Source organism: Microcebus murinus, chromosome 23 (genome assembly GCF_040939455.1).
Source record: "Microcebus murinus isolate Inina chromosome 23, M.murinus_Inina_mat1.0, whole genome shotgun sequence".
NCBI classification, from domain to species: domain Eukaryota; kingdom Metazoa; phylum Chordata; class Mammalia; order Primates; family Cheirogaleidae; genus Microcebus; species Microcebus murinus.
Window position 1 is genome coordinate 14,318,818 of NC_134126.1, and position 13,569 is coordinate 14,332,386.

Consider the following 13,569-nt stretch of genomic DNA (forward strand, 5'->3'; position numbering starts at 1 on the left):
ATATATATAAAAAATTAGCCGGGCATGGTGGCGCATGCCTGTAGTCCCAGCTACTCGGGAGGCTGAGGCAGGAGGATCGCTTGAGCCCAGGAGTTTGAGGTTGCTGTGAGCTAGGCTGACGCCACGGCACTCACTCTAGCCTGGACAACAAAGTGAGACTCTGTCTCAAAAAAAAAAAAAAAAAAAAGAAATTGTAGCAAATAGTCAATATTACTGACAATTAAAGTAACCAATCTGCTGCCTAAAACCAGTGGCGAAACTGGTTCACTATTTCTGAGAGCACATTGTACTTATGTATAAATCAAACAAAATCCCCATCAAAAACCAAATTAAGTTTTATACAAAAAAAGAAAGACCAGGAAAATGGCTCACTATAAATAATGTAAAAATACAAGCTTACAATAGGAGGAAACTTGTACACGGAAGTCTTAAGGAATCTCACCATAGTTACTAGAAAAAAAATGCCTGTTTATTTAAAGCTGATCTATTGGGACTAAAGATTTTATTTGAGATGAACTATATAGGCTGGGCCCAGTGGCTCACACTTGTAATCCTAGCACTCTGAAAGGCTGAGGCAGGGGTGATTACTCAAGGCCAGGAGTTCGAGACCAGCCTGAGCAAGAGTAAGACCCCACCTCTACTAAAAAAAAAAAAAAAATAGAAAGAAATTAGCGGGGCATAGTAGTGCATGCCTATAGTCCCAGCTACTCAAGAGGCTGAGGCAGGATTGCTTGAGCCCAGGAGTTTGAGGTTGCTGTGAGCTAGGCTGATGCCATGACACTCTGCCCGGGCAACAGAGTGAGACTCTGTCTCAAAAAAAGAAAAAAAAAAAAGTTTTTTTATTATTGTAGCATAAATATCCCTGCTTCAGGATTCGATGAACTCTTGGAAAGCATTTTCTCCATCTTGCTGGTTGTGGAAGCATTTTCCCTGCAAAAAGTTGTCGAGGTGCTTGAAGACATGGTAGTCAGTTGGTGAGAGAGGTCAGATGAATATGGTGGATGAGGCAAAACTTCATAGCCCAATTTGTTCAACTTTTGAAGAGTTAGTCATGTGACCCGTACTGAGGAATTGTCATGGAGGTGAACTGGGCCCTTTCCATTGACCAATGCTGGCTGCAGGTGTTGTAGTTTTTGATGCATTTCATCGATTTGCTGAGCATACTGCTCAGATGTAATGGTTTTGCTGGGATTCAGAAAACTGTAGTGGATCAGACCCGCAGCAGACCACTTAACATCAAGTGACCATGACCTTTTGTTGGTGCAAGTTTGGCTTTGGGAGGTGCTCTGGAGCTGCTTCTGGGTCCTACTGCTGAGTTAGTTGTCACTGGTTGCCATATAAAGTCCACTTTTCCTCACACGTCACAATCCAATTAAGAAATGATTCATTGTTGTTTTGCACAATAAGAGAAAATGACACTTCAAAACAACAATTTCTTTGATTTTTTGGTCAGCTCATGAGGCACCCACGTATCAAGCCTTTTCACCTTTCCAATTTGCTTCAAATGCCGAATGACCAAATAGAATGGTTGATGTTGAGTTCTTCAGCAACTTCCCCTGTAGTGGTAAGAGGATCAGCTTTGATGATTGCTCTCCATTGGTTGTTGTCAACTTCAGATGGCCAGCCACTGCGCTCATCTCCAAGGCTTTCGTCTCCTTTGCAAAACTTCTTGAACCACCACTGCACCATACATTTGTTAGCAGTTCCTGGGCCAAATGTGTTATTGAGGTTCTGAGTTGCCTCCAACATCAAAAGTAACTGCAACTGTTTTTGCACCAAACTAAATAGCTGTGATCTGCTCCAAGATAACTTAAGGAAGGGGAGTAGACAGTGAAGATAAATCACGTTTGGCCATGTTGAAAAGTGTTGAAGCCAGATGATGGGAATACAGGGGTTTGTTCATTATATTAGCCTTACTTTTATACATACCTGAAATTACCCATTACAAAAAAAATATTAAAGTGTCCTTTGCATAGGTCACTTTTAGCAAATGCAATTTATAGAGTAAAAGAGCAAGTGCCAGATGAAGTGATGGGAACAAGGATTTTCCTGGGAAAAGGAGGGAAGATAAAGATAGTAGCTAAAAGTAGAAATAGGCTGTGTTACAATATTTTCCCCCAAATTTACTCATTCATTATTCATTCAACCAAAAAACATTAAAGTGCCTGCTATAGACCAGGAATCATACTAGTTACTGGGGACACAGTAACAAACTAAACATATTAATAGACAAAAATCCCTGCCCTCATGAACTTACATTCTAATACAAGAATCCAGGAAACAAATATAAATTAGGTGATAATGGGATTCTCACCTTGGCACAACTGACGTTTTAGGTTTTAGGCTGGATAATTCTTTGTGGTAGGAGGCTGTCATGTGCATTGCAGAACATTAGCAGCCATCTCCACCCTCTACCTACTAGATGCCAGTGGCCTTCTCCAGTTATAACAAAAATGTCTTTATACATTGCCAAATGTCCCCAGGGGACGAAATGGTCTCCAGTTCAGAAGCAGTGGTTAAAAGTTACTAAATGCTATGATGAAAAAAGCAGTGAAGGTGGATAAAAAGTGGTGTATGGTGGCAATGAATTTACAATTTTAAGTAGGATGGCTGGGGAAGAGCCCTCCAGGCAGAAGAAACAGTTAAGTACAAAAGTTTTGAGGCATATCTGAGTAACCATAAGGCTAGCGTAGCTTGAACAGAGGAAGTGAGGGAGAAAGTAGGAAATGCATAGTCAAGACATTTAATGGGAACGATTATTAATGACAGGAAAACAAGTGAGGGATAACAGAAAACAGAAAGGAGAAAGCAGTTATAGAAAAACAATAGAAGAGGAAATGGCTGCAGAACAATAAAGAGGGAACAGTTATTTCAGTCTTAAACAATGGGGCAATTAGGCCATGGAACCACCAGTCAGAGAATGGGAAAAACACCATAAATAATTATGGAACTTTCCCCATCATACAAAATACTAGAAAGAATTACTAGAACATAACCTTTAAGTCATGTCCATACCTGGAAAGAACTTGGTCCCCAAAGCAGTGATGAACCATTAATAATTATAACATAAAGCATATAAAAAGAAAAACACACAGGTAGACAGGATCTTCACTTGCAAGGAAAGACTCGTTTCCCCTTAGGAAATGTCTTTTGCTTTGCACCCTTAAACTTTCCTTACAATAAATTTTTCATGCAATCTTGCTGAGTGTTTGTCATCTCTCTCTTTTGCAGGCCAAGGCTTGTGATTCTTCCAAGGTCAGAGCCCAAGAACTGGGGCAACAGTTCAGAGTCCAGCCATGGACTGAATAGGACTATGACAAGATCCCAGCATGTTAAAATGCTAATGAAAAAATGAAAGTCGGGAATTATTTCTGGTATAGCTAAATTCCCATTGCAGATAACAAACTTTAGGAAAAAAATTACAAAACACCCCCCACAACTATATTCAGGCAATAAAGGGTGAACAAAAACAGGCAGATTCTAAACGAAAGTTAAAATAGGGAAGCAGGGAATATCAAGGGTCTAATTTCTGTTTATTGAGGCTTTTACCCTGGGGAAGCCAGCAAATCTAGCCTGACAAATCAGAGAGCTGCTTAGAAAAACCAAAGCTACTAGAAAGTGAGGAGGAAATCCTGGAAAGGAAAGAGCCAGGAAGGAGAGCCCCATATTGTGTATAAACTCTGTCCAAATCTTTGGCTAATCCCCGATCCACACATGTGCAGGGCAGACTCCAAGCCACCTAGCAAAGGATCAGAAAACTAAAGTGAGACTGAACAACCAAAAGACAGTGTTTGCAGTTTGAGTCCAACTTAATCGTCTTATAAAAGACAACAAAATCAATATTCTTTGTAGGAATATATTATTCAAGTCTCTACAACATAATATTCCAATGCCCCAAATTACTTGACAAAGAGGAAAATGTGATCCAATCTCAAGAAAAAAAATACAATCAACAGAGTCCAGCCCTGAAATGACTCAAATGTTAGAATTAGCAGGCAAGGATTTTAAAGCAGCTATTAGAACTACACTTCATGACATAAAGGAACTCCATATTGATATCAACATATGCTTATAATGAATAAAAAGAAACACCATTAAAGAAATAAAATCTATATAAAAAAAGAGTTTAAGTTAGAAATTCTAAAAATGAAAACAACAGTATCTGAATGAAGTAAGTTCACCGGATGGACTTACCAGCAAAATTAATTTGGCAGAGAAAACTATCAGTGAATTTGAAGATAAGCAATAGAAATTATTCTACTTGAGATACAACAGATAAAAGAAAAAAAAGAAGAAAAATGAAGACAGCCTAAGGGACCTCTGGGTTATCAAAAAGCTTAACGTACAAGCCCCAGGAAGAGAGAAGAAAAAAATGAAACCAGAAGCAATATCTTAAGAAAAATAGCCAAAAGTCTCCCAAATTTGGTGAAATATGTAAATTTATGGATTCAAGAATCTCAGTAAACCCCAAGAAAAGTAAGTACAAAGAAAATCTCGCCTAGTCACATTACAAACTCTAAAAATCAAGAATTATGAAAAAAATATCTTAAAAACATCCTGGCAAAGCCAAGACATTACATATGGGCGAAAATGATTGGATTATAACACACTTCCCAGAGAAAACAATGGAAGGAGACAATGCCACATTATCTTTAAAGTGCTGTGTGACACAGTAAAAAGTATATGGTCTTTGACTCCATTTCCTGGCACCTAATATCCTTAGAATTTCCAAAGTGGAGTCTTTTTGTATGCTAACGAGATAACTAGACAGCCCCTAGGTAGCCTCAGAATGGAGGCTGGTATGCTGGAAAGACCAAGGCATGATTAGAGGGTTTAGACTTTCAGCCTCGCCCCTCAACCTCCAAGAGGGGCTGAGGGCTAAGCTGATCACAAATGCCCAATGATTTAATCAATCATGCCTATGTAATGAAGCTTCCATAAAAACCCAAAGGACAGGTTAAGAGAGTTTCTGGATAGCTTAACACATAAAGGTTCCCAGAGTATGGCAGGTCCAAGCAAGGCACAGCAGCTCTGTGCCCCTTTGCCCACACCTTGCCTTATGCATCTCTTCCATCTATATCGTTTATAATATCCTTTTATAATAAACTGGTAAACATAAGTAAGTTTACCTGAGTTCTGTGAGCCACTGTAGTATATTAAACCCACAGACAGGGTCATGAGAACCCCAGTCTTGTGGAAATGAGCCCTCACCCCGTGGGATCTGAGTCTATCTTGATAGACAGGTCAGAATTGAATTGGAGAACACCCAGCTAGTGTCTGCTACAGAACTGATTGCTTGCTTGGTGTGTGGGGAAAAATCTCCATACACATGGTCACAAAAGCCTTCTGTGTTGATTGCTGTGATGCGAAGCGGAGGAAAAACAATTTTTTACACTCACATCCTGAAAGAAAAAAAACCCCATGGCACCCCAGAATTCTATATCTGGTGAAAATACTCTTTAAGAAAAGTGAAATAGGCCAGATGTGGTGGCTCATGCCTGTAATCCTAGCACTCTGGGAGGCTCAGGTAGGAATCTCTCAGAGAAAACAAGTTGCCAAGGTTCACTATGGAACATATTTGAAAACAATAAAAAATTCTAACCCTGGGTGTCTCCACACACACTCGATTTGCATATAACCTCACAACAGACATCTCAAGTGCTTGGCCATAAGTACTTACCCCAATAGCTGGAACTTCTTCACTCTTTATTTCATTTATTCTCACCAAATAGTTAACAAAATCTCTGGCAGCATTGCTCTGTGCATCTTTTTTATTGGTGGAATTGCCCATCCCAGTGTAATTATACCCTTCCACTTGAACCTTTAACAGTAAAGAAAAAAATGTATTGAGAAAGTGACATGGGTAATTCTGGGATTTTAAAAATTCATAATTCAATAGTCCATTAAGAGATAACAAACAGCTAACTTTTGGAGATACACTCTATAAATACATTAATCCAAAATTAAGAATATTATTATAATAAGTGGCTCAGATATTCTCTTCTCATAAACAGAAAGATATACACTAATATCTGATTTTATAATATCCAAGAACAAACTCTCCATTTGTATTTAAGCACTTTGCTTTGAAGCAAACAAGAATTGCTCTACTTTCTAAAGGTATTAGTAAAAATCCAAACAGCTGATCCAACTTTTCTGATCCTCACTACTTGTACTGAGAAAGATGAGGAAGATACAGGTCCTAATAATTTACCTATCAGATTGTTTTAAATGTAATGTTCATTTGAAAATGATTCATAATGAATTAGAGTAACAGTTAAGTCACAATAAAGAACTATTCTTCCCAAATGTGCAAGACATTAATATTTCCAAACACAAAACATTCTTCTTTTATATCCTAAAATAAGCCACATATATCACAGAAATAAAAACTGTATTCATTAGTACCTCACACATGAATTTCTGCCTGTTTTTGTTCCCCACTGCTCTAATTTCGTAGGATGGGGACAACTTCCTTTTGCCACACCAGGCATACAGAAAATTTTTAACGTCACCCATGATTCAGGTGTCTTCTTCAGATCTAAGAAAACAAAAGTTAAAACAGTATTATTTATAATAGCAAAACCTGAAAATAACCAATTCCTGGAAAGATGTTGAAAATATAGGTTAAATATAGGATAGTCTGTCATGCTGCTATTAAAATTGCCTATAAAGAAATTTCAATGACATAATTTGAACATCTGTGACATGTAAGAAAAAGGATATCAAACTGTATGATTTAAATGACTTAAAAATATATGCATAAATCAAGACTGGAAATATCTCCCAAAATGGTTACCTTTGGAATCTATGGGTGACTTTTATCTTTTCTTAAAAAATATTTTATGTGATGTCCTACATTTCACAATGGGTACCTTACATATTTTAACTCATTTACTCCTCACAACAATGGCAGATATGATAGATACTATTATTGCCTTTTCACAGAGGAAGAAACTAAGGCTTAGAAGGTTTAAGATCTCTTCCAAGTCACCCACAGTGGAGGCCTAAATTCAAATCCAAACTACTATGTTAAGAAATGGTTATCAGGCCTGGTATGGTGGCTCATCCCTGTAATCCTAACACTCTGGGAGGCCAAGGCAGGAGGATCACTTGAGCCCAGCAGTTTGATGTTGTAGTGAGCTATGATGATTACCACTGCACTCTAGCCCAGGCAACAGAGATAGTCTCCAAAAACAAACAAACAAAAAAATGGTTATCACTCTGAGTGATGAATCAATAAGCTAAAATTCAATGGTTTATTCTCATACTAATTATGACTGCTAGCAGACTGTCCTCAAATGTGTAAGTGATATATTACTAAGTCCAAATACATAAAGCATTCGTAAATGGTTTACGTCAAATCTCTCTTCTAGGCCTTAATATCCTCAAATTTTAACGAATAACAAGTTTTCTTTAAGTGCAACATACCATACTTTTTGGCACTCCCCCTACAACCCAGTCTTTAAAACACCAAAAGATACAGAGTTTATGAGTCTAAAAATAAGCAAGATATTTGAGACCAAATTTAGAATCATAGAAAATACATTATGAATTTAGTTTGCTGTAGGAAGAAATTCCATTACTAGCATCAAACCTGTCTTTTCTTCATGTTTAGTGCATTTTGTTAGCACCTACATCTCATGTTATCAAATTGGATCCTATTATAAACTTGGTAAGTATATTGTGTGGCCCAAGTTTAACCGTGGTCAGTCATCTGGTGGAAGGGCCTATCCTCTTAATAGAAAAACTGAAGATACCTATCAGCAAATTCCATCCCTAAATATTTAAAAAACAAGCCCTTAGGGCGAATGAGTAACATGAAATATGTAGAAACTATGCTATCAAATTCGTTCCTCCCTAGTTTCATCCAACTGCATAAAATTCGATACCAACTATATGCTAATGACGCTCAAAGATATATTGAAAGTTCAGCCCTTTGTCCTTAAGCTCCAAAATCAAGTTCATCCAACTGTGACAATAACACACCCATATGCATGATACTTTGGCATCCCAGTCAAAACAGAATTTTAAATTTCCTCCCAAATCTGTTCATCCCCTACCCCTACATTCCCATCTCCATAAATGGCACGGCCAAGTTACTCAGGTCACAAATTGAGAGTTACCCACTCCCTGAAGATGCTCTACAACTACCGTACCCTGTAGAGTCCTTACCGCGTGCCAGACAGTATCCTTAGTGGATCACCTACATGATCTATTTCACTTAACCCTCACAATAGTATAGATAAGAATCATTATCCCTTTACAGATAAGGAAACTGAGACAAATACCTTGCCCCAAAAGATAAGAGCTCCTAATTGGAGGAGCCAGAATCCCAAGCAAGATCTATTACCCGCCACCACTCTGCAATTGCCTCCAATCCATTCGCTTCTCCCACACTTGAACTAGGGCAATAATGTCCTACGTGGTTTGCCTGTCTTTGCTCTTGCCACCCTAATTCCCATCCTTCTCCTAAATCCTTCTCTCCACACTCCACAAGGCCTTCTTTCAGCTCCTGGCCGTAGGCGACACATAACTAATCCCTTCTGCCTCCGCAGCTGACGCATTCTCGCCCGAGGGCCGAGGTACCAGCTCGACGCCCTCCCCTCTGATCCGCCGCACCTCGCCACGCTACCCCAAGCAGCTCTCTGCCATTATTCTTTCATTCCCATCTTTCACCCACACCTGGAGCCATTTACGTCCCCACGGCCAGGAGCCCATCCCCCACTCCCAACCGCAACCTCTGGGGGAAGGGCCAGGACTGCGCCTACCCGCGCACGCTCTTTCCCCAGGGCCGGCAGGACGGCACCAGACCTTCGTGACAGGAATAAATGAAGGCCCCGGGCGGGTGGAGCGACCCTGCGGCGACCACCACACACGGCTCACCCCCCTTCCCTCAGCGGCCACAGCGCCGCGGGCCGGAGGAGGAAGCGGGATTTGGCCGTTCTGGGGACAGCGGGGCACAGGCTGGCCGTGGAAACGGCGGGGGCCGCTGGGGGCCCAGCAGCGCAATCGCGCCGCGACGAGCCGCACACGCCACCGCAATCCGGGCACTGGCGGCGGCTCGCCCCTTCCCCCACCCGCCGCCGCCCGCGCTTCGCAACAAAGCCGGCTGCAGAGCCGTGGCCCACGCCTCCCGCCGCCCCGAACGGCGGCCAAATCGTCCCTCTCTTACCCGCCTTCGCTTCCTGGTGCCAGAGAGCACAGCCCGCTCAGGACCGTCCGAGGCTCCGGCCTTCCACAGAGACAACGGAGAAGCGCTCGGCAACTTGCGTGGAGACGGCAGCGAAATGGCTCCGGCCGCGGCGCGAGGAGGGCGGGGCGGGCCTTGCGCGTACGCATGCGCAAGAGGCGAGGGGGGGCGGGGCGAAGGCGTTCGGACGGGGGGCGGGGCTCAACAACCGCGCTGCACCTAGCATGGCGTCGCTTAGGAGATCTGCTGCGCCAGAGTCTGGCAGCTTCGGATAATGCGCTGCCGGCTTTTGAGCATTTTAGAGAGTTGAGGGCCTGTAGCATTTAGATGCAGCAAAATATTTCGCAGCTTCTGTCATAGGGATCTCTGGTGAAAGGAGGTGCCCTTGGAAGACATAACTGGAAATCTTGCTAACTTAGTAGGGTTGTTGAGATGATTAAATGAGATGGCATGTGAGAGGGGGGCTTAGTTCAGTACCCGCCACCTAACAGGTATTCAATTTCAATAGGTGGTGTTATTGTAGTGATTCACATATTCTGAACGCCAATGTCTTTTGAAAGAAATAAGCTCTGTGAGGCCGGGCGCAGGCGCGGTGCGCCTATAATCCTAGCACTCTGGAAGGCCGAGGCGGGAGGATCGCTCAAGGTCAGGAGTTCGAGACCAGCCTGAGCAAGAGCGAGACCCCGTATCTACTAAAAATAGAAAGAAACTAATTGGCTAACTAATACATATAGAAAAAATTAACCGGGCATGGTGGTGCATGCCTGTAGTCCCAGCTACTCAGGAGGCTGAGGCAGGAGGATCACCTGAGCCCAGGAGTTTGAGGTTGCTGTGAGCTAGGCTGACGCCAAGACAACAGAGTGAGACTCTGTCTCAAAAAAAAAAAAAAAGAAAGAAAGAAAGAAAAAGCTCCACGCAGGTCACTCACTGCAGTGCCTGGAACATTGTAAGTGCTCAGTAAACTATTTCAATGTGTGAATAAAACCCGCAGGGTATTTATTATTATTAAATTGGATGACATTGTGTTTTCCAAGGCTTTGGAATAATTTGTATTCTCATCACTTAAATTGTGAACGCTAGTACTTCCCACGAAGGCAACAATACAAAACATTTCGGCCAGGTCAGGTGGCTGACGCCTGTAATCCTAGCACTCTGTGAGGATGAGGCAGGATTGCTTGAGGTCAGGAGTTTGAGACAAGCTAGAGCAAGAGTGAGACCCCATCTGTACTAAAAGTAGAAAAAAAATTAGCTGGGCTAGGCTGATGCCATGGCACTCTAGCCTGGGCACCAGAGCAACACTGTCTAAGAAAAACAAAACAAAACAAAACATTTCAAGTTGGGGTTGTTTCAGAGAATTCAGACTAATCAATTATCTATTATATCTATCCACCCTTATTTTTCACCTCTTTCATTATGTTTTTCTTAACCCTTCTAGCTGACAGTGATCAATCCCTTTACTCTTTTTTTTTTTTTTTTTTTTTTTTTTGAGACAGAGTCTCACTGTGTTGCCCAGGCTAGAGTGAGTGCCCAGGTGTCAGCCTAGCTCACAGCAACCTCAAACTCCTGGACTCAAGCAATCCTGCTGCCTCAGCCTCCTGAGTAGCTGGGACTACAGGCATGCGCCACCACGCCCGGCTAATTTTTTCTCTATATATTAGTTGGCCAATTAATTTCTTTCTATTTTTAGTAGAGATGGGGTCTCGCTCTTGCTCAGGCTGACTTGGAACTCCTAACCTCAAGCAATCCGCCCACCTCGGCCTCTCAGAGTGTTAGGATTACAGGCGAGAGCCAGGGCCCTCCACCCTCAATCCCTTTTACTCTTAATCTCTTACTCTTAAAATCAGAACAACACAGTTAAGCATTTACTCATTCTTTTATTTTTTTCCTGTAATTGCTCTCTTTGATTAAGAGTAAAATCACTGAGGGAAAGACCGTAATGTTTTTGTACTCTTCAGGGTGCTGAAAGCAGTAGGTGCCTAGGAGACATTACAACTGATACTAAAGAAATACAAGAAACATAAAGGATCACTAGAGATTATTACAAACAACCTTATGCCAACAAATTGGAAAATCTAAGATGAATGGATAAATTCCTGGACACATACAACCTACCAAAACTGAATGAACCAAGAAGAAATAGAAAACTTGTATAGACCAATTATGAGAAGTGAGAGTGAATCAGTAATAAAGTCTCCCATCAAAGAAAAGCACAAGACTTGATGGCTTCACTGCTGAAATCTATCAGACATTTAAAGAACTAATACCAATTTTTCTCAAACTCTTCCAGAAAATTGAAGGGGAGTGTATTCTTCCAAACTCATTCTATGGGGCCAGCATTACCTTGATACCAAAACCAGACAACAACAACAAAAGAAAACTATAGGCCAATATCCCTGGTGAACATAGATGCAAAATCCTTAACAAAATGCCAGCAAACTGAATCCAGCAGCACAATTAAAAAAATCACCATGATCAAGTGTGATTTATCCCAAGGATACAAGGATGGTTCAATATATGCAAATCAATAAATGTGATACATCAAATCAACAGAATAAAAGACAAAAACTATATGATCTCAATAGATATGCAAAAAGTATTTAATAAAAGTCAACATCCCTTCATGATAAAAACTCTCAACAAACTAGGTATAGAAGGAGTGTACCTCAACAAAATAAAGTCCATATGAAAAACTCACAGCTAACATCATACTGAATGGAGAAAGCTAAAAGCTTTCCTTCACTGGAGCAAGACAAGCATGCTCACTCTCACCACTCTCATCAGGAGCAGGTGCCTGATAGTTATTAATGATAAGGGAGACTCAACTAGCATAAATGAATTATAAATGTAGTAGATAACAAACACAACAAAAGTGTCAACAAATTAAATGTAAATTGTTCAGAGGTGGATCTTTAGCTTCCAAGAATTAAGGAGAATTTTGTTATTGAGTTGGTTCTTAATTTAGGCTTTGCACCTGAGACACAGAGTCCCCTGGGGATTGGGTCCCACGACTAGCATTACCTTTGTAGGTTGCTCCTAGCAACTAGCAGCTTCTAAGATCTTCTGTTTTCCGTTTGCAGATGAAGCTTCAAAACATGCTCCAGAAGTACAGAAAGAGGACAGATTTCAATACAACTACTACCTGTTTTCAGTAGATGACTATCTAGGAGACTTCAGAGATTAGCAAGGCAAGACAGAGCAGGGTAGGAATTTTTTTAAGCTTTATAAGAAAATAGGTACCCATCTTCCTACCTAGGAATTTGATCAAAATTCTTCATCAGAATGACCAAATAATGAAAGGTCTGTTTCAACTGGACTACTTAACATTTCACATTTACCTCTTGGGGTAGAAATAACTGATGAAAGAGTGGACTTAGTTTCTGAGATTGGTGGAAAATAAAGAATATAAAGATATACTTTAATCTGTGAACTGTATGGGGGGACTGACAAAGTTTCATATGTCATTTATTACTTCTGCCAATCCAACAGACTAAGGCAAAGTTTCTGACAAAGAGGATGGGATGGTTATAACAAACACCTAAAGTTGAAATGGATGATGAGAAATGGGGGAGGATGTTTTGGTTCATCTCTCTTCCTCTGTTCCTCAAATAAATAAAAAGTGAAGTGTTGGGAGATGGAATATGCATGCCTGGTACCAGAATTAGGATTTAAGCAGGTTGTAATGTCTTGAGAAGGCCAGTGTTGGTGACATTTGAGCCCACTCAGAGGCTTTTGAACACCACTTCACAGGAGTAGAATAATACAGTATGTACTGTTTTGTGTCTGACCTATTTCATTCAACATAATATTTTTGATATTCACCCATGTTGGTAGATGTAACAGTACTTCTTTTTATTGATGTACAGTACTCCATTTTATGAATATTCCACAATTTATTTATCCATTTTCCTGTTGGTGGACATGAATAGTTTTGGCGAACATGAATAGAACTGCTATGAACATTCTTGGTGGTCTTTGGCCCCTCTGGGTTTTTTTTTTTTCTTCCTTCCTTCCTTTCTCCTTACCACCCTCCTCTGCCTTTTAACTGCTTGCAGTATTGGGATTGTGCAATAAAGTTCAGGATCTGGCATATACCACATTTGAACTTCTTCCTAAAAAAGAAACAAACACGGCATCTGAAAATTACCTTGCGTTCCTTGTGCCCAGATTATGGTTGAAACCTGAGGCCCCACCAAAAGCAAGAAAAGTGAAAGCTGTACAGATAATAGGATCTGGGGTGAGCTGCAGTGAATCCGTATTTCCAAGAGCACAAAAAGTGACATGCCACTCTTTAGGGACAAAATGTACTAACCCAGAACATCCCAGTAAGGATGCACATTTCACTCACGAGGCATTTTTTTTATAAATAATAAAACACA

The 13,569-nt window shown here is 40.9% G+C and overlaps 1 protein-coding gene across 1 annotated transcript in view; it reads right to left on the minus strand.

Annotated features, from left to right (window-relative positions):
- The window catches only part of DHX9 (DExH-box helicase 9), a 55,809-nt gene extending 46,477 nt beyond the window's left edge, over positions 1 to 9,332 (minus strand). The window contains exons 1-3 of the mRNA XM_012735802.2: positions 9,176 to 9,332; positions 6,409 to 6,541; positions 5,681 to 5,821 (exon numbers count right to left, since the gene is read on the minus strand). Coding sequence (XP_012591256.1) covers positions 5,681 to 5,821; positions 6,409 to 6,519 — 252 coding nt within the window. The 5' untranslated portion in view covers positions 6,520 to 6,541; positions 9,176 to 9,332. The remainder of the gene's footprint in view (positions 1 to 5,680; positions 5,822 to 6,408; positions 6,542 to 9,175) is intronic.
- Between the last annotated feature and the right edge of the window lie 4,237 nt (positions 9,333 to 13,569).